Below are 23,854 nucleotides of genomic sequence, written 5' to 3' on the forward strand. Positions count from 1 at the left end.
ACTTATTGGACGTTCCTTATTCCAAGTTAAGCACTAGAATAAAACACTCCACACTTATGATAAAGCAACTCATTTCCCAATCAGACCATAAGACATAGCAAAAATTGGGCCATTTGTCCCATCAAGTCTGCTCCACCATTCAATTATGCCAGATAGGCTTTTAGCACCATTTTCCTGCTTTCTCCCCATAACATTCTTCATCTCCTTGGCAATCAATAACATTTTAAATACACTCAATGACCTAGTCTCCACAGCTTTCTGTGGCAACGAATCCCACAGATTCACCACTCTGGCAAAAGTAGTTGCGCCTTATCTCCGTTCTAAAAGGATCTTGAAGGCTGTTGTTACGAAATTGGAGGACTGTATAGAACAAGATGGACAAACCAACTACATCACAAAGTTGGACTTACTGCATGGTTATTGGCAGGTACCTTTAATGGAGAAAGCAAACGTTTCTGCTTTTGCAACTCCAAATGGGCTATATCAATTCAAAGCGATGCCCTTTCAAAAGAAGAATGCACCGGCCACATTTCAAAGACTCACAAACAGAGTTGTGACTAAATTAAGAAATTGTGCTGTTTATTTTGACGATGTAGTGATCTTTAGCCATTCATGGGAAGATCACATGGTACAGTTGGCAGCACTCTGAACAATTACGAAAAACAAAACTGGCAATAAACTTCGAGAAAACAGAATTCAATGGCAGAGATGATGTTCTTGGGACATAACATTAGACATGTAAGGATGACCCCAAAGAACTTGAAAACTAAGGCCGCCGAGGAATTTCCGTCCTCAGGAGATGCTTCAATTTTTGGGACTGAGTGGATTCTACTGGAAGTTTGTGCCAACTTCAGCAACTTGGTGGCACTGCAGACAGATTTACTTACCACCATGAAATTTCAATGGACAGTACAATGCCAGGAGGCATGAGAATTTAAAAGCTCTATTAACCACCACACCAGTTTTAGATACACCAATTGATGCTAGCGATAAAGGAGTTGGGAGCTGTATTGATGCAGGAAGCTGAAGAGGAAATTGAACAGTCAATTGGCTAATTTTCAAAGAAACTCAATATACACCAGAGAAAATACTCCACCACTAAGTGTTGAGAGTTTGGTACTAGCCTTACATTTTAACGTTTATGTGACGAATAATGTTTGAAATGGGCCACAATCCTCGAGGTTTTTGGAAACATTTAAAGACAAAAATGAGACTATTTCATTGGAGTCTTGTATTAGACTTTTAGTTTAGAAATTGTACATATTGCGGGTCGTAAAAATGTGAGTGCAGGTAAGTTATTGTAGATTTAAAAGCAAGTGATAGCTTTGAGAGAACTGTAATCGATTCCAATGTTATGTGCGCGCAGAATCAACAAGGTACAACTTAATGACACCTATATTTCATAAGGATATTAAGATTGAGAAAAAATTGCAAAAAGAAGCCATCATAAGCCATTATGATGGTTCATTCTTTCTTAAGGGGGAGATGTTAGGAAACTGAGAAAGAGTGAATGTTCACTAATATTCAGAAGACACTTTATCTTAAAAGAAGTTTGAAGTACAGCCACAGCTTACAGAATACAGAGCAGCTAAGAGAAGGGCTATTCCAAAATAGATATATGTAGTAAATGCTGTTAAATGGATACATGAGTTTTGGTTGCTGTTTTGACAATTCAAATTTAACCAATTAATTTAAATTATGCCCAAGATATTAAAACTCAATTGAGTTTGAATTTATTGTATAACATCAGATCAATAAGAGGGAACAATATTGGGGGTACTAAAAACGCAGGCATTTTGAAAACTGGTCAGAGCAACTCCTGTACAGTAAATGCCATCCGAAGAAATAAACATCTTGCTCTCAAAGAAATTTCAAAAGGTACTATCAAAAGGTACCATCAAAAGGTACCTTTTCCTGTAAAAGTAGGAAGACGACAACAGAATCAGAAGACCAGAAGGAAGTCAGGGGTAAGGGCTATATGGATGTTGATAAATTAATGTAGTGTTTATTAATGGTTATTGGAACAGCATATTAACAAACTTGCATTCAGCTAAGGGTTGGTGGTTTAGGGGTAAGCATTCAGTTCATTAATGGTTCGTGTTCCCTGTTAGGGTTAAATAGATAGTTACTTTTTATTTACACAGTGGAAATCGGGGATCTTTTTTCATTCACACATTTTGAACAGATTACAAGGCAAGCTTTTCTGGGTACTTGGTTTTAATTAGCAGAGAGGTTTGACCCCCGTGTCGCAAGTGCACCCTTGGATTCTCGCCTCTCCTTGCCAATGCCTCTTCTTTATAACATCCACATGTGAAAGGCAAAAAAATGGTTAAGACTAAAATTGGGCCCTTGAAGACAGAAACAGAGGAGTATAATACAGGGAACAAAGAAATGGCAGAAGAATTGAATTGGTACTTCAGATCTGTGTTCACTGGGGAAGACTAGCAATCTCCCTGAGATAACAGTGGCTGAAGGACCTGAACTGAAGAGAATTTATATTTGCCAAGAATTGGTGTTGGAGAGACTGTTAGGTCTGAAGGTTGATAAGTCCCCGGGCCTGATGGCCTACATCCCAGGGTACTGAAGGAGGTGGCTCGAGAAATCGTGGATGCATTGGTGATTATTTTCCAGAGTTCGATAGATTCTGGATCAGTTCCTCCGGATTGGAGGGTGGCTAATTTGTACCACTTTTTAAGAAAGGTGGGAGAGAGAAAGCAGGAAATTATAGACCAGTTAGTCTGACCTTAGTGGTGGGAAAGATGCTGGAGTCTATTATAAAGGACGAAATTACGACATCTGGATAGTAGTAACAGGATAGGTCAGAGTCAGCATGGATTTATGAAGGGGAAACCAGGCTTGACTAATCTTCTGGAATTTTTTGAGGATGTAACTCTGAAGATGGAGGGAGATCCAGTAGATGTAGTGTACCTGGACTTTCAGAAAGTCTTTGATAAAGTCCCACGTAGGAGGTTAGCGAGCAAAATTAGGGTGCATGGTATTGGGGGCAAAATACTAACTTGGATTGAAAGTTGATTGGCTGACAGGAAACAGTAGTAATAAACGGCTCCATTTTGGAATGGCAGGCAGTGACCAGTGGGGTACTGCAGGGATCAGTGCTGGGACTGCAGCTTTTTACAATATATATTAATGATATAGAAGATGGTATTAGTAATAACATTAGCAAATTTGCTGATACTAAGCTGGGTGGCAGAGTGAAGTGTGAGGAGGATGTTAGGAGATTACAGGGTGACCTGGACAAGTTAGGTGAGTGGTCAGATGCATGGCAGATGCAGTTTAATGTGGATAAATGTATGGTTATCCACTTTGGTGGCAAGAACAGAAAGGCAGATTACTACCTCAATGGAATCAATTTAGGTAAAGGGACATTAAGAGAGATCTTGGTGTTCTTGTACACCAGTCAATGAAGGTAAGCATGCAGGTACAGCAGGTAGTGAAGGCTAATAGCATGCTTCATAACAAGAGGGATCGAGTATAGAAGCAAAGAAGTGCTTCTGCAGCTGTAAAGGGCCCTGGTGGGACCACACCTGGAGTACTGTGCGCAGTTCTGGTCTCCAAATTTGAGGAAAGACATTCTGGCTATTGAGGAAGTGCAGTGTCGGTTCACGAGGTCAATTCCTGGAATGGCGGGACTACCTTACACTGAAAGACTGGAGTGACTGGGCTTGTATACCCTTGAGTTTAGAAGGCTGAGTGGGGATCTGATTGAGACATACAAGATTATTAAAGGATTGGACACTCTGGCAGCAGGAAACATGTTTCCGCTGATGGGTGAGTGCCAAACCAGAGGACATAGCTTAAAAATACGGGGTAGACCATTTAAGACAGAGGAGGAGAAACTTCTTCACCCAGAGAGTGGTGGCTGTGTGGAATGCTCTGCCCCAGAGGGCAGTGGAGGCCCAGGCTCTGGATTCATTTAAGAAAGAGTTGGATAAAGCTCTCAAGGATAGTGGAATCAAGGGTTATGGAGTTAAGGCAGGAACAGGATACTGATTAAGGATGATCAGCCGTGATCAGATTGAATGGTGGTGCAGGCTCAAAGGGCAGAATGGCCTACTCCTGCACCTATTGTCCACTCTGTCCAGGTCATTCAGCATTCTCCAAGTTGCAATTAGATTCCCCTCTCATCCTTCTAAACTCCATACAGTATGGTCCCAGAGTCCTCAAATGTTCTTTACACATTAAGCCTTTCATTCCTGGTATCATTCTCATGAGTCTCCTCTCAAACTGCTCTAGGGCCAACACATCCTTCGAGAGAGGGCCCAAAAATCACTCAATACTCTAAATGGGGTCTGATCAGAGCCTTCTAAAATCTCTGAAGTACATCCCTGCTTTTATATTCTAGTCCTCTCAAGATGAATGACAACATTTATTTACCTTCCTAACCACCAACTCAAGCTGCAAGTTTACATCGAGAAACTTGGACTAGGACTCCCAAGTCCCTTTGCATTTCAGTCTTCCAAATTTTCTCCCCATTTAGAGAACAATCCATGTTTCTATTCTTCCTGCCAAAATGCATGACCTCACATGTTCCCACATTGTATTTTATCTGCCACTATGCCTACTTTCCTGAATTGTCCAAATCTTTCTGCAGCCTCCCCACCTCTTCAACACTACCTGCCCTTCTCTTTGTATCACCTGCAAACTTAGCCAGCGTGCCCTCAGTTCCTTCATCCAAAATCATCAACATATCAAGTGAATCATTGTGGTCCCAAACAGAGTCTTGTGGCACATCACTTCTCACCAGCTTCCATCCTGAGAAGGAGCCTTTTATCCCCACTTTCTGCCAGACAGCCAAGCTTCCACCCAAGCTAGTACCTTGCTGCTGATATCATGCAGCCCTGATCTCATCCGTAGCATCCTGTGCAGCACTTTGTCAAAGGTCTTCTGGAAGTCCAGATAGATAATATGCATTACCACTCCTTTGTCTAAGTGCTCTTTACCTCCTCAAAGAATTCTAACAAATGGGTCAGACATTACCTCCCCTTGATGAAACCATACTGACTTTGCTCTATTTTACTATGTACTTTCAAGCATTCAGAAATCTTATCCTTCACAATGGACTCCAAAATCTTACCAATGACTGAGTTCAGACTAAATGGCCTATAATTTCCTGTCTTTTGCCTTGCTCCCTTCTTAAAAAGGGGAATGACATTAGTGATTTTCAAGTCCTCTGGGACCCTCCGTGACTAGTGATTCCTAAAGGATCACTACTGAAACCTCCACGTTATCTTCAGCTATCTCCTTCAGAACTCTGGCCCAGGTGATTTATCCACCTTCAAAATTCAATTTTTCTAGCAACTTCTCCTTGGTAATTACTCATGTCTTCCACCATGAAGATTGATGCCAAGTTCCTCAGCCAGTTCTTCGCTGAGGAACACTCCAATAATCCAGGTCTTTTTCAATAGAACATTTCAGTTGCATCACACTAATCTTTTGCCTAAATCTTACACTCCACAATCACCTGGAGTTGGATGGGGTGGTGACAGGTGGGTTTAGGGGGTAGGGGCAGTGTTGGACAGGCTTCTAGAGGCGTACGGGTGGCAGTGCTGGGGGCAGAGTCTCACACGCTGCGTGCTGCTACAAGTCTCTCGAGCAGACTTTAAAATCTCCAAGCCCCAGAGTAAAGGCATTTAATTGATTAACCAAATAATTGATTATCCAAACGAAATAGTGCCCACCCATCTCATTCGGATGAAAGAGGTTCCCCTGTATCTGGATCGTTCTACTTGCCTCACTTGCAGTCACACCCTGCTGCCCCTGGTCTCTTACAGAATTTGTGTGACGGCCTCCTGAAACAAAGCATCCAGGTACATCTTCCCCCTCACAGATGTGCCAATGTTTTAAACCTCAGATTCCAGCTCATCAATCTGAGCCAAAGTTCCTTCAGCAAACAACACATGATGTGGTCACTGCTGTTCGCAATGGGACCAGCCAGCTTCTACATCATACAGCACATCACCTCCCAGCCATCTCTACTTAATTTATTAGTTAATCAGTTCATTTTGGAGTGTCTTTTTCCAAATCTTGGACAGATTTCCTACCAACCATAAGGTCACAGCTCTTCAGTTAGCAAGGAGTGCATGAGCTCCTTATAGGATATTGCTCAACGCTATACCGATGTGGAAACAAAGTTTCCTCAAACTAGAATTCAAAAGTCTTAAAATGATCAAATAACATTTTTTAGATAAAACACTCAGACAAGCTGAATTAAAAGGTACAATTCTTGCTTTGGTGCATATAGAAATTCTATAAAGTCTAATTATCAGTTGGTACCATCCAACTACTTGTTTGCAACCTATCCATTCAAAGCGATACAAAACTGAAAGCTACTTTCTTTCTCCACTCATGTTTCAGTTGCAAATACCTAACTCGTGTACCAGCTGAGTTCTTGGTTACGCACACGTGAGCCCATAGGAAGAGGAAACAAAGTGAAAGCACGTGAAAACTCTCCAGGAGCCTTAACAAATGTGACAAAGGCTTGACAGATTCAGTTATGACAAGTGAAAACTGTTGTGACAAATGAAAAGACAGGTTTATAAAATCAAGAGGGGCATGGACTGGATAAATAGACAAGGTCTTTTCCCTGGGGTGGAGGGAGGGGGAGAGAAGAGGGGGAGTAGTCCAGAACTCGAGGGCCTAGGTTTTGGAATAGGGGGCAAATTTAAAAAGGGAGCCAAGGGGCAACTATTTCACAGAGGGTGGTGCATATAGTGAATGAGGAAGTGGAGACGATTGGTACAATTGCAACATTTAAAAAGGCATCTGGATGGGTGTATGAATAGGAAGGGTTTAGAGGGATATGGGCCAAGTGCTGGCAAATAGATTAATTTAGGATATCTGGTCAGCATAGACAGGCTGGGCCAAAGGGAGTGTTACCATGCTGTACATCTTTATGACTCTATACTATCTTTCCAAGTTACCTTGCCAACTGTCAATCAAGATAAGAGTCACGCTAAGTTATGCCCAATAAAACAGTACCTTTGAATTAGCTTCCATTCACCCATATTTGTAGTTTGTCAAAAACGACTGGATGCATATTGTAGAACTTCTCTTTCACAATTAATCAACCAGCTTTACTTTCCAAGTGGCATTTTAAAAAGTATTTTCAGAATTTCAAATAAACTAGTCAAGTTGTAAAATCAACTCAGCTAAACTTAAGAATTTTGGGAGTTGCAGTAATAATTAAACTTACTACCTCTAAATGTGTTTGAGCTTTCTCACCAGTTTTAAAATTAACAAACCCAATAATGCAATATCAATGGCAGTCAAAACGAAACATACGTTGAATTTTGCTGTAAGATAAAAAGCTAAAGTCACTCACAATCACAGGACAATAGGGCTGGTCTCTCATTAGAGAGATGCAACCAGTGATGGGTTTAACCTGACGGTCACCACATTCCAGGAAAGGAGGTGGAGAAGGATCTTCATTGTGTCCTCAGCCAGTACAGGAATTTAATCTGTGCTGTTAATTTCACACTGCATCATAAACCCGTTGCATACCAGTGTCATAATGGATTCATTACAAATCCAATTTAGATGAGAAAACCCCCAAGAACTTATTTCATTGTACTTGATCATGTTATTAATTTAGGCACTGACAGAGACCAGTGTTGGGGTGGGCAGTCCCTCTGAAAATTGCCCATATAAAATAGATAAAATAAAAATTTGCAGTTAATCTTTCTAAAATTCATAGAATAACAGTATCACCGGCTAAGTCAATATTTATTGCCCACCCCTAATTATCCAGAGGGCAGTTAATAGACAACTACATTGCTATGGGTCTGGAGTCACATGTAGGCCACACCAGGTAAGGATAGCAGTTTCCTTTCCAAAAGATTACGTAAACCAGATGGGCTTTCCAACAATTAACAAGGATCAATTCATGGTCATGATCACATTCTTAATTCCAGATTTTATTGCATTCAAAAATTCCACCATTTGCCATGGCAGGATTTTAAATCGAATCCCCAGGATAATACCACGATATTGTCGCCTCCCTGAAATCAATGAGTAAACCACTAAATCCAGGGACAACTAATAGTTCCAATTGAGATCCATCTCCTGTTGCCTATTATTTTACAACCAAGCCACCTCTTCATATCAAGTAACAAAAGAGAAGTTGGTTAAATGGCAGCGATTCAGAGATTCAGACGTAGAACTAATGTAGACTTTGAAGAAAATAGTCTTTACTTAGAGAAGCAAGGTTCGAGCAGATATAGCTAGGTGGCTTTGTCAGAATGAGGTCATACCTAACAAAGTGGTATTTTGAGGTAGAGAGAGGAGGGTAGGGTTTATATGGATTTCAGAAGGTCCTTTTGACAAGGTCATGTGGGAAACTAATACAAGTTAAAAATACAAGGGACAAAAACACAAGTTGCTAGAAAAGCTCAGCAGGTCTAGCAGCATCTGAGAAATCAGAGTTAACGTTTCAGGTCTGGTGACCCTTCCTCTGAAGGGGTGGCACACCACAGGGGTCCCTTTGAACATAGGGCCTGGACTGCACTGTAATGTCCTTCGGCCCTCAATGTTGCGCCAACCTGTGAAACCAATCTGAAGCCCATCTAACCTACACTATTCCATTTTCATCCATATATTTATGGAATGACCATTGAAATGTCCTTAAAGTTAGCAAGTCTACTACTGATTAAAGAAACTACCTCCGACATCTGTCCTATATCTACCACCCCTCAACTCAAGGTTATGCCCCTTTGTGCTCACCATCACCAGGTGAAAGGGTCTCATTGCCCACCCTATCTAATCCTGATTTTCTTATGTCTCAATTAAGTCACCGGTCAACCGTCTCTCCATACCAGAAAACATCCTATTAAGTCTCCTCTCTACCCTTTCCAACGCTTCCACATCCTTCCTATAATGCAGTGACCAGAACTGCATACAATACTCCAAGTGTGGCCACACCAGATTTGGACAGCAGCAAAATGACCTCGATGCCAAAACTCAATCCCTCCACCAATAAAAGCTAACAGTGTATGCCATCTTAACAACCCTATCAACAAGGATGGCAATTTTCAGAGGTCTATTACATGGACAAAGATCCCTCTACTCATCTACACTACCAAGAATATTACCATTATGCCTGTCGCTCTTTCTGCATTAAACTCCATTGCCACCTCTGACCCCAACTCTGCAGCTGATCTATGTCCCTCTAACCTGCAACATCCTTCGGCACTGTCCACTACTCCACCGACCTTAGTGTTATCAGCAAATTACTAACCCATACTTCTATGCCCTCATCCAGGTCATTTATGAAAAAAAGGTGACCAACAGCAGTGGCCCCAGAACAGATCCTTGCGGTACACCACTACTAACTGAACTGAAGGATAAACATTTCCCATCAACCACCACCGTGTCCACTTTCAGCTAGCCAATTTTGATCCAAACTGCTAAATTTCCTTCAATCCCATGCCTCTGCATTTTGTGCAATAGCATAGTGCGAGGAAGCTTATCAAACACTTTACTGAAATCCATATACACCACATCCAACTGCTTTACCCTCATCCACCTGAGAGGCACAACCTACCCTTCACAAAACTGTTAACTATTCCTAATCAACTTATTCCTTTTTACTCTCTCAACCTTTTCTAACACTTTACGCACAACCGAAGGTTCACTGGTCTACAATTTCCAGGGTTGTCTCTATTCCCCTTCTTGAACAAGGGAACATTTGGTGTCCTCCAGACTTCAGACATTATTCTTGTAGGCAACAACAATAAAAAGATCAATGCCAACAGCTCTACAATCTCCTCCCTAGCTTCCCAGAGAATCCTAGGATAAACCCCATTTGGCCCAGGCAACTTATTTTCACACTTTCCAGAATTGCTAAAACCTCTTCCTTAGTTTATGAATATATCAAACAATATGTAAAGATGAGAGAGCATGCAGAGTAAGGCAGCGAAAATCATGGGTGAATAATATTGGCCGGGTTGTCGAGAGTGAGGAGGAAGGAATTTAGGCTAGAGTATATTGACAGGTTGGTCAGACAGGCAGATCAATGGTACATGAAATGTAACCCTGATAATGCATTTTGGAAGCATCTAGACAAGGGAGTGTACAATAAATGGCAGGTCATCAGGAAGCTCAGATGAACTGAGGAATTTTGGGATGCGTGTCCACATACTTAAAAATGGTAGGGCAAGGTAATAGGATACTTAAGGCAGCATACGGGACATTTGCCTTTATCGGAATAGAATAAAAGAGCAGGGAGGGAATGTTGGAGCTGTGTAGGACTTTGGTTAGGTTTATCCACAGCTGCACTTGAGTGGGTGCAGACATGATTCATCAGGATATTGCCTGGGGTGAGTACTTCAGCTACAAAGAGAGGCTGGATAAAGTTTGGGCTGTTTTCTTTGGAGCATCAAATTGAGAGGGGACCTAATAGAGGCGCACAAGTTTATGAGATGCACGGATAGGGTGAAGAGAGAGCTGCTGTCACCCTTAGTTGATGGTTCAATAACAATGGGGCCTAATGTCAAAGTGAAAGGCAGGAGGATTTAATGGGACTTAAGGAAAAGCTTTTCACGCAGAGGATGGTTGGAATTGGAAATGTACTGGCAGGGAGGGTGGTTGAAGCAGGAAAACTCAATCTTAAAAAATAATGAGATGGATATTTGAAGTGCCATAACATTCAAGGCTATAGGCCTAGTATGTGAACAAGTATAAGTGGTGTAGCTTTGATAATTTGGACTCAATGGACTAAAGAACCTCTATTGTTATGATTAATTTTTTTCCCCTTAAAACCACAGATTGAAGCATTTCTACAAAATATTACTGTTAATTAATAATGCAAAGGAAAATTTTCATGTTCTTTTCAATATCCTCTGACCCAGTGAGCAGTGCCACAGGATAAACAGTTGATATCAAATTTCACTTGTAGTTTACACAATTTTCAAGGGGTCAGCATGATACCCAAATTATATTCGCAAACTAATTATTTAGGTTTTTCAGTAGTTTGTTTTTCAAGACCATATCAGATGCTATTACAGCAAATAACGAATGAGGGGGAAACTGGTGCCCTAATTCCCAGTTTCAATTGACCTGTGCAAAAACTCCCCTCAAGAAAACCAAAACGATGCCTTACCTTGTCAAAATGGGGTTGATAGAGAGCAGCATACTTTCGTTGCAATTCATGAACTTCTGCATAGAACTTAGCTTCTATATGTGCACATTTCACCTGGAGGTTCTTCAAAGCATTTACACGCTTCTTCACAACTTTAGGCAAGCTGAAAAACCAATAAAGTTCACAAGTCAACTTGCTTCCTAGTATTCATCCAAGATGGACTTAAATTTACCTCACCTTTGCCCCTCTGCAGTGATTTTTAAAAAACACAAGCCAATAGCTCAACTGAAATAGTCTTGCATTTCCAATCACCACAATCCAAGTTAATCATTCTTTACTACAGCCTTGTAACTAAAACCAGAACTTGGCAGTCGTATAAGGGGACGGAATGGCTGTCCTCCAGACAGTTCAGAAAGAAAAAGCAGGTAATGCAGGAGTCCATTTGGTCCCATTGACTAACCAGCATTCCATTTTGGAAGCTGATGAGGGTGCACTGGGGTGAAAAAGAGCAACAACGATAAGGAATTCTGTTGTCAGAGGAACAGACGGGCATTTCTGCGGACAAAGACCAACTCCAGGATGGTGTGTTACCTCAGTGTAATGCCAATGAGTAGCTGCAAGGCATCCTGAAAGAGGGGTGTAATGAGTTGCATGTCATGGTACCAATGGTATGGGCAAAGTGAGGAATGAGATCTTACAGCAAGAATTCAGGGAGTTAGGCAGTAGATTAAAAAGGACAATGATTGTCATTTTTGGATTACTCCCAGGGCACCGTGCTAGTGAGTTTAGAAATAGATTAGGATAGGATAGATGAACACTTAGCTCAGAAGTAGGTGTGACAGACAGGGTTTTAGATTCTGGAATGGTCTGCTCTTGAACCATGCTGGAACCAAAACCCTTGCAGGTAGATTTGCCAAGGCTGTTGAGGAGTTTAAACTCGTCTGGCAGGGGGAAAGAACACAGTATATTAATGAGACATGTTACAGCAAAGGAAGCAAGTGACTTTAGCTATGTCGAGTGTCAAAAGGGTACGGCAAGTCTAGATGGTCTTTAATGCCAGGAGCGCAATAGATTAACTCGGTCTTATGGCATTATTGACATATGGAAGTATGATATTGTTGCCATCACAGAAAGATGGCTGAGGGAAGGACTGAAATGACCACTCATTCTAGGGTATAGGACCTTTTGGCAAGGGAGTAAAAAAGGTGGTGTAGGCACAAAAATTAAAGAGTCAATTATTGCAATAAGGAGAGAATATCTTGGAAGGATGCTCAAATGAGGCTTTGTGGGAAGAACTTAGGAATGTTAAGGTGACAGCTACTTTACTGAGATGGCGACATTGCCCCTACATTTACCTCTAAAGAGTCAAAGTTTGGAGAACTCTATGTCTAGAGTGTCACCCAAAGAGAGCAATTCAGGTACATCCCTAGAAAAATGCAGGAAGTGCAGATGAAAACTTAGAAAGCAATCAGAAGAGCAAAAAAGGGGCCATGACAAATAACTTACAAGCAGAATTAATGAGAATCCAAAGATATTTTATTAATGCATAAAGGAAAGAATAGGGCCCAACTTGTGTGTGAAGCTGGAGGATATTGGAAGGGTGTTGAATATTTCTCTTCAGTCTTCACTCTGGAAGAGAAGAACCTGGGTAACATAATTCAAGAAAAAAGGATTAAGGAACTTGCACAGTTCAACACAGAAGTTGGGGAGGCAGTAATGGAAGCTCTTGAGCTGAAAAAAAAAGGTTGTGGCCTGGATAATTACATCTCGATTGCTGTGCGAAACAAAAGCACGAAATTAGTGGCTTGACAAATTTTTAATTCCTTTCAAGCCACGGGGAAGTGCCAGAGGACAGCTAATGTGGTTGCACTTTTAAAAAAACGATAGAGACAAACCAGGAAATTGCAGACTGGTGAGTCTCACATCAGTGGTCGGGAAACTATTGGAGAAAATTCTGGAGTGAATTAATACCGGTTTAGAAAGGAATGAGTTAATTTAGGATAGTCAGCTTGACTTTGTTAGAGGGAGGAGAAAGTGAGGTCTGCAGACGCTGGAGATCAAAGCTGAAACTTTATTGCTGGAACAGCACAGCAGGTCAGGCAGCATCTAGGGAACAGAAGATTTGACGTTTCGGGCACATGCCCTTCCTCAGGAATGAGCAGAGAGTGTTCAGCAGGAGAAGATAAAAGGTAGGGAGGAGGGACTTGGAGGAGGGGCGTTGGAAATGTGATAGGTGGAAAGAGGTCAAGGTGAAGGTGATAGGTCGGAGTAGGGTGGAGGCGGAGAGGTCAAGAAGCAGGTCAGGAAGGCGGTGCCGGGCTGGAGGGATTCGGCTGAGACAAGGTGGGGGGAGGGGGGGATGAAGAAACTGGTGAAGTCCAAGTTCATCCCCTGTGGTTGGAGGGTTCCCAGTCGGAAGATAAGACGCTCCTCCTCCGACCGTCGCGTTGTTGTGGTTTGGCGGTGGATGAGTCCAATGACCTGCATATCCTCGGTGGAGTGGGAGGGGGAGTTGAAATGCTGTGCTACAGGGTGATTGGGTTGGTTCGTCCGGGTGGCCCAGAGGTGCTCTCTGAATCGCTCCGCAAGTAGGCGGCCTGTCTCCCCAATATAGAGGAGGCCACACCGGCTGCAGCGGATGCAGTAGATAATGTGGGTGGAGGTGCAGGTGAATCTGTGGCGGATATGGAAGTTTCCTTTGGGGCCTTGGAGAGAAGTGAGGGGGGAGGTGTGGGCGCAAGTGTTGCACCTCCTGCGGTTGCAAGGAAAGGTGCCGGGAGTGGAGGTTGGGTTGGTGGGGGGTATGGATCTGACAAGGGAGTCGCGGAGGGAGTGGTCTCTACGGAAAGCTGATAGAGGAGGGGAGGGAAATATATCCTTGGTGGTGGGGTCCGTTTGGAGGTGGCGGAAGTGACGGCGGATGATGCGCTGTACATGGAGATTGGTGGGGTGGTAGGTGAGGACCAGTGGGGTTCTGTCCTGGTGGCGGTTGGAGGGGCGGGGCTCAAGGGCGGAGGAGCGGGAAGTGGAGGAGATGCGGTGGAGGGCATCGTCGATCACGTCGGGGGGGAAATTGCGGTCCTTGAAGAAGGAGGCCGTCTGTGTTGTGCGTATTTTGAACTGGTCCTCCTGGGAGCAGATGCAGCGGAGACGAAGGAATTGGGAGAATGGGATGGCGTTTTTACAGGGGGCGGGGTGGGAGGAGGTGTAGTCCAGGTAGCTGTGGGAGTCGGTCGGTTTGTAGAAGATGTCCGTGTTGATTCGGTCGTCTGAGATAGAAACAGAAAGGTCTAGGAAGGGGAGGGAGGAGTCCGAGACTGTCCAGGTGAATTTGAGGTTGGGGTGGAAGGTGTTAGTGTAGTGGATGAACTGTTCAACCTCCTCGTGGGAGCACGAGGTAGCGCCGATACAGTCATCAATGTAGCGGAGGAAAAGATGGGGGGTGGGGCCAGTGTAGTTGCGGAAGATGGATTGTTCCACATACCCTACGAAGAGGCAGGCATAGCTGGGGCCCATGCGGGTGCCCATGGCTACTCCTTTTGTTTGGAGAAAGTGGGAGGGCGACCTCAAATTCACCTGGACAGTCTCGGACTCCTCCCTCCCCTTCCTAGACCTTTCTGTTTCTATCTCAGACGACCAAATCAACACGGACATCTACTACAAACCGACCGACTCCCACAGCTACCTGGACTACACCTCCTCCCACCCCGCCCCCTGTAAAAACGCCATCCCATTCTCCCAATTCCTTCGTCTCCGCCGCATCTGCTCCCAGGAGGACCAGTTCAAAATACGCACAACACAGACGGCCTCCTTCTTCAAGGACCGCAATTTCCCCCCCGACGTGATCGACGATGCCCTCCACCGCATCTCCTCCACTTCCCGCTCCTCCACCCTTGAGCCCCGCCCCTCCAACCGCCACCAGGACAGAACCCCACTGGTCCTCACCTACCACCCCACCAATCTCCATGTACAGCGCATCATCCGCCGTCACTTCCGCCACCTCCAAACGGACCCCACCACCAAGGATATATTTCCCTCCCCTCCTCTATCAGCTTTCCGTAGAGACCACTCCCTCCGCGACTCCCTTGTCAGATCCATACCCCCCACCAACCCAACCTCCACTCCCGGCACCTTTCCTTGCAACCGCAGGAGGTGCAACACTTGCGCCCACACCTCCCCCCTCACTTCTCTCCAAGGCCCCAAAGGAAACTTCCATATCCGCCACAGATTCACCTGCACCTCCACCCACATTATCTACTGCATCCGCTGCAGCCGGTGTGGCCTCCTCTATATTGGGGAGACAGGCCGCCTACTTGCGGAGCGATTCAGAGAGCACCTCTGGGCCACCCGGACGAACCAACCCAATCACCCTGTAGCACAGCATTTCAACTCCCCCTCCCACTCCACCGAGGATATGCAGGTCATTGGACTCATCCACCGCCAAACCACAACAACGCGACGGTCGGAGGAGGAGCGTCTTATCTTCCGACTGGGAACCCTCCAACCACAGGGGATGAACTTGGACTTCACCAGTTTCTTCATCCCCCCTCCCCCCACCTTGTCTCAGCCGAATCCCTCCAGCCCGGCACCGCCTTCCTGACCTGCTTCTTGACCTCTCCGCCTCCACCCTACTCCGACCTATCACCTTCACCTTGACCTCTTTCCACCTATCACATTTCCAACGCCCCTCCTCCAAGTCCCTCCTCCCTACCTTTTATCTTCTCCTGCTGAACACTCTCTGCTCATTCCTGAGGAAGGGCATGTGCCCGAAACGTCGAATCTTCTGTTCCCTAGATGCTGCCTGACCTGCTGTGCTGTTCCAGCAATAAAGTTTCAGCTTTGTTAGAGGGAGGTCATGCCGTACAAATTTGCCACTTTTTTTGAAAACGTGATCAAGCATGGATTGTGTTTATATGGACTTTGACTAGGTACCACATGGTAGACTGATTGATAAGGTTCAAGCACGTGGAACAGAGGGAAATCGTGGCAAGACGGATCAGAAACTGACATAGTAATAAAGATAGAAGGATGTTTGAATAACTGGAGGCCAGTGTCCAGTGGTATATCACAACGATCAGAGTCACACAACCAAAACAGCCCAATTGGTCCATGCTGACTGGGTTTCCTAAACTGAACTAGCCCTGTTTGCCTGTATTTGGCTCATATCCCTCTAAACTTTCTTATCCATGTGCCTATTCAAATGTCTTTTAAATGTTCGAAGTGTACCTGCCTCTATCACTTCCTCTGGCAGTTCATTCCACATGCATCATATTGTGCGAAAATGTTGGCCCCTTTGAAATCTTTCCCCGCACACTTTAAACCTATGCCCTTTAGTTTTGGACTCCCTCAGCCAAGGTCACCTCCCTAGGGTATTCGTCTTATCCAAGTGAGGAGCTAAAATCTGAAGTTCAACAGTTGTCAGGAGCAACCATTTTATGCATGCTTTTACCAGCTACAAAATGGCTTCTCAATGCAAGTAACATAACAAAATGGCTTCTCATCCTGCTAAAAGCTGCATTCCTGAGCTAATCAAAGATTAAGCAAGACAATGGACCCTTCACAGTATGAAATTAACTAAGCTAGATAAGACATTAACCATCCTAGCTAACCCTGAAATGCAGGTGCGAAGAAATAACGTGTGGAAAACAACTTTGCTTCCAAAGAAATATCACTGGGTTAACATGCTGTCCATTGTGTCATTTTATTACACTTCATTGGATTTACTCTGCAATCAAGGCTGTACTATTTCTTAAGCATAAAAACTGCCTTTGTTCCAAGTGAATTGCACAGTTTCGCCAAAGGAACACAGAAGCTTTTAACCTATGTTGCTGGACTAACCTTTACCCAGCCATTACTAATTCAAGTGTGAAATCTTGCTGAAGTAGACCGTACTAACGTTTCTTTGACTGATCGCGGAACCAAGACACCCCTCCCGGGAGGAGTCTCTCAGTTCCACGATCGTTCAAATAAACTTTGTGTTCCTTGGAGAAACTGCATAATTCACTTGGAACAAAGGCAATTTTTATATGTTTAAGAAATGGTACAACCTTAATTGCAGAGTAATTAAGTCAGCAGAGCAAGTGAGTAGGATAGTTAAAGTGGTATATGTGACATTTGCTTTCAGTTACGGCATAGAGTATAAGAGCAAGGAGGTAATGTTGGAATTACACAGACCGTTGTGTGCACAGTTCTGGTCACCTCACTACAAGAATGCGATAGCACCAGAGGGGTTACAGAGGATATTGCCTGGAGTGGACAAATTAAGCTAGGAGGTATCACTGGAGAGGTTTGGATTGTTTTCTTTAGAGCAGAGAAGACTGAGGGGGAACATTCAAGATTGAGGGGTATGGACAGAGTGAACAGAGGGCAGCTGCTCCCCTTGGTTGAGGAGTTAATTAAGAGGAACCACACCCTTCGGGTAAGCAGGAGATTGAGGGGATTTGAAGGGAACAGAACCAAGGCAATAAGATGCATTGTTAATATTCCTTACCTTTCTATATAACCAGATGGGTTGCCTACAAGTCCATCAAGTCGCTCTTGTAACGCTGCCAAAATCCGTGGATTCTGCATCATTTGCACTGTAAGCTGTCGAGCTGTACACATTTTTTGGGGGTAGAGGAGACAGGAGAAGAGAAATGAACAGTCAATTTATCACAAACAATTGGCAGATGGACCTTTTAATATTTAAAAAATGTTAGGCAAGATCCTAGTAGAGTCAGTGTCAGATGGACAAGGAAACAGACTCTTCCAGTCCAACTCGTCCATGCCGACCAGATATCCAACCCAATCTATTCCCACCTGCTAGCACCCAGCCCATATATCCCTCCAAACCCCTCATAAACCCATCCAGATGCCTTTTAAATGTTACAATTGTACTAGCCTCCACCACTTCCTCTGGCAGCTCATTCCATACACATACATCCCTCTACATGAAAACATTGCCCCCTTAGGTCTCTTTTACATCTTTCCCCTCTCACCCTAAACCTATGCCCTCTAGTTCTGGACTCCCCAACCCAGGGAAAAGATTTTGTCTATTTATCCTATGCCCCTCATGAGTTTATAGACCTCTATAAAAGGTCACCCCCTCAGCCTCCGACGCTCCAGGGAAAACAGACCCTGCTTATTCAATCTCTCCCTATAGCTCAAATCTTCCAACCTTGGCAACATCCTTGTAAAGCTTCTCTGAACCCTTTCAAGTTTCACAACATCCTTCCAAAAGGAAGGAGACCAGAATTGCATGCAATTTTCCAAGAGCGGCCTAACCAATGTCCTGTCCTGCCTCAACATGACCTCCCAACTCCTGTACTCTATACTGACCAATAACCAAACTCCTCCTTCACTATCCTATCTACCTATAAATCAAATTTAATGAAAACTACAAGTTTGATATAAATTGAGAAATACATCTGCCAGCATTTGTATGATGAATTGGTAAGGTGTGATTGTATGCTTGACCCCATAGATCTCTCAAAACAAAGCAGATTGGATCATAGATCACAGGAAAGAGGGCATTTGCGCATGCACAGGCTCTTCAAAAGAGCAATTAATTGTAATGCCTCTCTCTACAACCCTGCAAACCTTTCCTCTTGAACGTATTTAAATTCAATTGAGCACCTCAGAACTCATGCAAGCTTCTCCACTCAAAGAAAAGAAATCCCCCGATGGAAATAGAATTTCTGTAAGGATTCTGAATTCATCTAGGATGAGCGATAAAAGCATACCAATTACAGAGTCTGATTGGATTAAGTAATCTGCACACTACTTAATAGAAAAATGATTAGGAAATTAAATGAAACAAAAATAAACATGGAGAACAAGGGAACAGGTAAAAGTCACTTCAAACAAAAAAGACTTTAGAAAATTTACAATTCCCTATCAAAAAACTTCTCTTCCACTACCTTGTGGAAGTAGGCAGGAACAATCTCCTTTGTACAAAAGCAAGCAGAATGGATCAAAAAGGGAGAGCAAGAAAGGAAGATAGTTATTAGGTCCGTATTATCGAAGTGCTATCAAGAAAATTGGGGGAAATATCAAATCCAAACACTGTCTGAATGTGTGAAGCAGTGACAACACATTAAACAGGATGAATAAATAGCAGAACAAAAACTGACAAGTTTGACGTAATAGCCAGAATGACAGCTTGGTTTTCAATGTGATCAAGGTTGGGAACTAATGTTCCAAAAGAAATCTTGCAAACTCTAATTTCTCCAGTACAATCTTCTTACTGATAACCTTTCACTCATTAGATCAGACTTCCACAGCATGGAAAAAAGGCCTTTCAGCCCATTTGAGCCCACATTGTGCAAAAACAAGCACCCAACTATTGTAACCCATTTTCAAGCTCTTGACCTCTGGGCTTTTATGCCTTGGCATCACAAATACATATTTAATATGTCTTAAACATTATGTCAGTTTCTGCCTCTACCACCCTTACTGGCAGAGTGCTGCAGATTCATAGGAACAGTAGACCACTATTTCAGCCCCTCAAGAGGGTTCTGCCATTCAATGTGATCATGGCTGATCTGCGGCCAAACTCCACATACCTACTTTTGGCCCATATCCCTTAATACCTTAGCTCAAAAGAAAAATTAGATTTAAGACTTAACAGCTGACCTAGGATCAATTACTGTTTGTGGAAGAGCATTCCAAACCTTGGCCATCCTTTGGGTGTAGAAGTATTTCTGAACGCACCTTCTGAACAGTCTGGTCCTAAGTTTTAGACTATATGCCTTAGTTCTAGGATCTTCACCCAGTGGAAATAGCTTACCTTTATCTATCCTGTCTTTTCTTGTTAACATTTTGACTTTCTTAAAAATTGAGTCATAGAGAGACAGGCTCTTTGGCCCAAACTGACCAAAATGTCTATTTACCTTAACCCCATTTCCATGGACTTGGCCCATGTCCTTCTAAACCTTTCCTATCCATATCAGATCATCCTATAACTTTCCCATTTCTGGATAAAAAAAACTTTGCATAATCTCTCCTTAAATGAATGCCTGAATTCCAGGTATCATTCTTGTAAATTTATGTTGATACCTACTACCTCCAATGCCAATGTATACTTCCTGAGGAATGGTGCCCAGATCCGCTTAGTACTCCAAGAAGGGTGTAACTAGGACTTTATATCACTGCAATGTAACTTCTGCATTCTGTACTTCACTCGTCTAGATACAAGAGCCAGAATCCATTAGTCTGCTTAACTACTTGCTGCACTGGTTTGCGGCATTTTAAAGAGCAACACTCACAAACTCTGTGGAAGAATGTGGAACCAAAGGGTATAATCTCAGTCAGGTAGCTGCCAGTTCAGACAGACAAGGTGGAATTTCTCCTCAGGGAAGTAAATGTGGAATTCTTCATTAGAGTGTGTAGTGAGACTGGTTTGTTAAGTATATCGAAGGCAGAGATTGACAGACTTTTAAATCAGTAAGGGATTCTAGGATTATGGAAAGACAGTGATGTTGAGGACCATCAGTTGTACAGAATGCCATGAGACCTCTTTTGGCATACTGTACAGTTATAGTACCAGCTATGGGAAAGATTTTATTTAAAAAATTGGAGTGCAGAAAAGATTTATCAAGATGTTGCTAGCATTGAATGGTAAGGACAGCCTGGGACTTTTTCTTCTGGAGCATAGGATGTTGAGGGGTGACCTTACAAAGGGTTAAAAAGTCATGAGGAGTATAGATAAGGTCAACAGCAAAAGGTCTTTTCCCTAGGGTGGGAGAGTTCAAAACTAGGGTGCATACTTTTAAGATGAGAGGAGAAAGATTTGAGACACCCAAGGGACAAAATTTTCAGAAAAACCAGAACTGCAAATTGTTAAAAATAGAGATTACTAGAAAAGCTCAGCAAGTCTGACAGCATGTGTAAAGAGAAATCAGTTAACGTTTTAGGTCTGATTATCATGGTCACGAAGGATCACCAGATCCAAAACGTTAACTGATTTCTCTCCAGATGCTGCCAGATCTGCTGAGCTTTTCCAGCAATATCTATTTTTATTTTTTCACACAGATAATTGGTTTGTGTGGGGAATGAATGGCCAGAGGAAGTGGTAGATGCAAATACAGTTACAACATTCAAAAGACATTTGGATAGGTATACGGATAGGGAAAGTTTAAAGGGATATGGGCCAAATACAGGTTAATGGGTCTAGTTTAGTTTGGGAAACTGTCGGTATGGATGACTTGGACTCATTGAATGAGAGCGCAGACTCAGGAGTCCAAAGGGCCTACGTCTGCTCCTACAAGTTACAGTCCTGGTAGCTAGATATATTCCAGACTATAGGTGGCAGGTAGCAATGCAATCCAAGAATCAGTGCTTGGAGCACTGCACATTTTGCTTCAGTAGAAATCTCTAACTTGCCAACGATTCCAAACTTAGAGGCACAGATGGCAAGGATGATACAAATTTTTTGCAACAGACATGATTGCAAAATAGGTAGACAAGTGCAGTGTACACGAACAATGTCCTGGGTCATGCACGTGCAACCTTTGTGGGTGTCAATGAAATAGCATATTTGTTCTTATAATTAAAGCCCAATATAAATAAAAACAGATGAGTTATGCTGAATATAAAGCTTGTGTTAGACCACAACCAGAGTATAGAATGCAGTACTGGACACTATTCTTTCAAATAGCATTCAAGTATGAGGTGGAGAACTATGGCACTAATTCTAGGGGCGGAGTAGCTTAGTTACAAGTTTGGAGAAGTTGGTATGGTCTTTCCTAGAAAAAAGCATACCTGATAGAGGTGTACAAAATGACCAGAAGGAATGAGTGAAGAAAAAGAAACTGGATGGGTATTTTATAGAAATAAACTCTCATGGTTGCAGGGATCAAGTAGTGGATTGTTCCAAAGTCAGCCGGGGGACAAATGTTGTCTTTCCATGCCATTTCTCTTCAGATATGAAGAAATCTAAATTTCTGACACAGCTTTAGTGAATTCAAGCTATATGTTTACCTTTGTTATCTGTATCTTCAGAAGCTTCATCTTCCTCTATATCCTCCACGTCTTCCATATCTTCTTTCTGATCACAATCAACCTGCTCTTTGCTATAACAGAGAATGTCCAACATTGAAAAGCATACTTTTGTAATTTTGCCTATACAAGTAAGTTGTTCTCAAAGGCACACTTGTTTATACATTTAGGGTGTTTTCAGATTTATCGAAAAATTGATCAGGTGCAATTGGAAAAAATGTTTCCTTGTCCAGGTAGAATAAAACTCAGACAAGATTGCACAAACTGGCAACATGAGCACTTGTCAACAAGATTTACTTAACAAGGCAATCAAGAGTACTGTTTCCAACTACCATCAGCCTTCCAAGATGGAAAGGTGGCCCTCATTACATATAAACATACAAATGGTGACTCGAACCTCAAAATTGTAAAACAAGTGTGACCCCCTCCAATAAAACATTGTGGAAGCTATTGCAATTTTTATTGTTGCGAGTAGACCAACAACGTTTTTAAATGAGAAAGCCCTCTGCTATTAGAATAGCACTGCAAAAAGTAAACTAATTTTGTCAAAATATCTTAGCTTAAAATAAACTTTATGCTCAATTGCAAAGAGTACAACTTCACACAGCATTCATGGTTAGAAAATATCCCAAAAACAATGACTACAGACAACTTGAGACAGTGAACTCAGAATAGGTGCATTTATTTCACACAGAATCCATTGCAACTTTGTACATGAATTATCACCGACCGCTTTTAAAGGCTGGGTAGTCTGGTAGGGTTAAGAGGTCCTCATGACTCAAAGCATATCCACAAAGCACACAGTAGTATGGTGGATGGTTCTCCACTTGATTGGATGAGCGAAGGATACCTTCAACATCATCCAGGATGAAAACAAGATGCTGGACTGACTATCCACTACCTTAAACCAATCCACCTACCACCACAGTGGTTGCAGTGCATGACTGACAAATGCAGGTGAAATGGTGAAACAATAGTATCACTGGACTAGTAATGCAGAGCCTCAGGCTAATGTTCTGATAGATGTTAGAGTGCATCTAACATAATAGCCAGAATGACAGCTTGGTTTTCAATGTGATTAAAGTTGGGAACTAATGCTTCAAAGGAAATCATGCAACCTCGAATTGTGAATATGATTTCAACAAAGAACAGAATTTTTAGATGTCTGTCAACTAACTAGCTTCTAAGTGTCATTATCTCACCTAGCCTACATGCAACTCCAGACCCAACAAGAGTTGGCCCATAATGCTCAGTTCCAGGGCAAATGGATCAGCTGGTCCATCCAGCACCACCCACAATCTATGAATGAATAGAAAAACTTCCTCAACCGACGGTGCAGATGCACGTTCTGTAGTCCCGAACAGTTTTAAAATGGCAAGAGGGGACAATTTTAAAACATCACCAATTACAGAATTATTAGTGTAGAGGGCAGTTTTTAGCCCATCATGCCTACACTGAGTCTACTGGCACTAGGTAATCTCGTGCTTTTTTTCTTTGTACACCATTTCTATTCAAATAACTACACATTCACTCACTTGAACCTGCCTCCACCACATTTCCAGACTGTGCATTCCATACCCTAACTACTCAGCAAGAAAAAAAAAGAAAATTCTCGCATCACCCTTGCTTCATTTTCGCATCACCTCAAAGCTAACGTTGCCCTGCCCTTGTATCATTTACAAGCAGAAACAGCCCCTATTTCATCCAGCCTGCTCATTTTTTTTTGTAAAAGAGTGAAAGACTAATAGGTTGCATCCTTGAATATTAAATAATAGTTGCTAC

At 42.8% G+C, this 23,854-nt stretch overlaps 1 protein-coding gene across 6 annotated transcripts in view; it reads right to left on the minus strand.

Annotated features, from left to right (window-relative positions):
• Positions 1 to 23,854, minus strand: part of nap1l1 (nucleosome assembly protein 1-like 1) — a 101,813-nt gene that overhangs the window by 44,949 nt on the left and 33,010 nt on the right. For 5 of the 6 annotated variants that reach the window (XR_015760360.1, XR_015760361.1, XM_043708794.2 and 2 more), the window contains exons 1-3: positions 22,055 to 22,169; positions 17,586 to 17,688; positions 11,117 to 11,258 (exon numbers count right to left, since the gene is read on the minus strand). Coding sequence is in view for 4 of the 6 variants with exons in the window: in XM_043708794.2 (XP_043564729.1) it covers positions 11,117 to 11,258; positions 17,586 to 17,688; positions 22,055 to 22,169 (360 nt within the window). In the remaining 2 variants the exon portion in view is untranslated. Of the gene's footprint in view, positions 1 to 11,116; positions 11,259 to 17,585; positions 17,689 to 22,054; positions 22,170 to 23,854 lie in introns of those variants that run through there. The other variant, XM_087996945.1, reaches the window with a different exon arrangement.

Source organism: Chiloscyllium plagiosum, unplaced genomic scaffold (assembly GCF_037043375.1).
Source record: "Chiloscyllium plagiosum isolate Xiang-an unplaced genomic scaffold, Cpla_swu_hap1 HiC_scaffold_19, whole genome shotgun sequence".
NCBI classification, from domain to species: Eukaryota; Metazoa; Chordata; class Chondrichthyes; order Orectolobiformes; family Hemiscylliidae; genus Chiloscyllium; species Chiloscyllium plagiosum.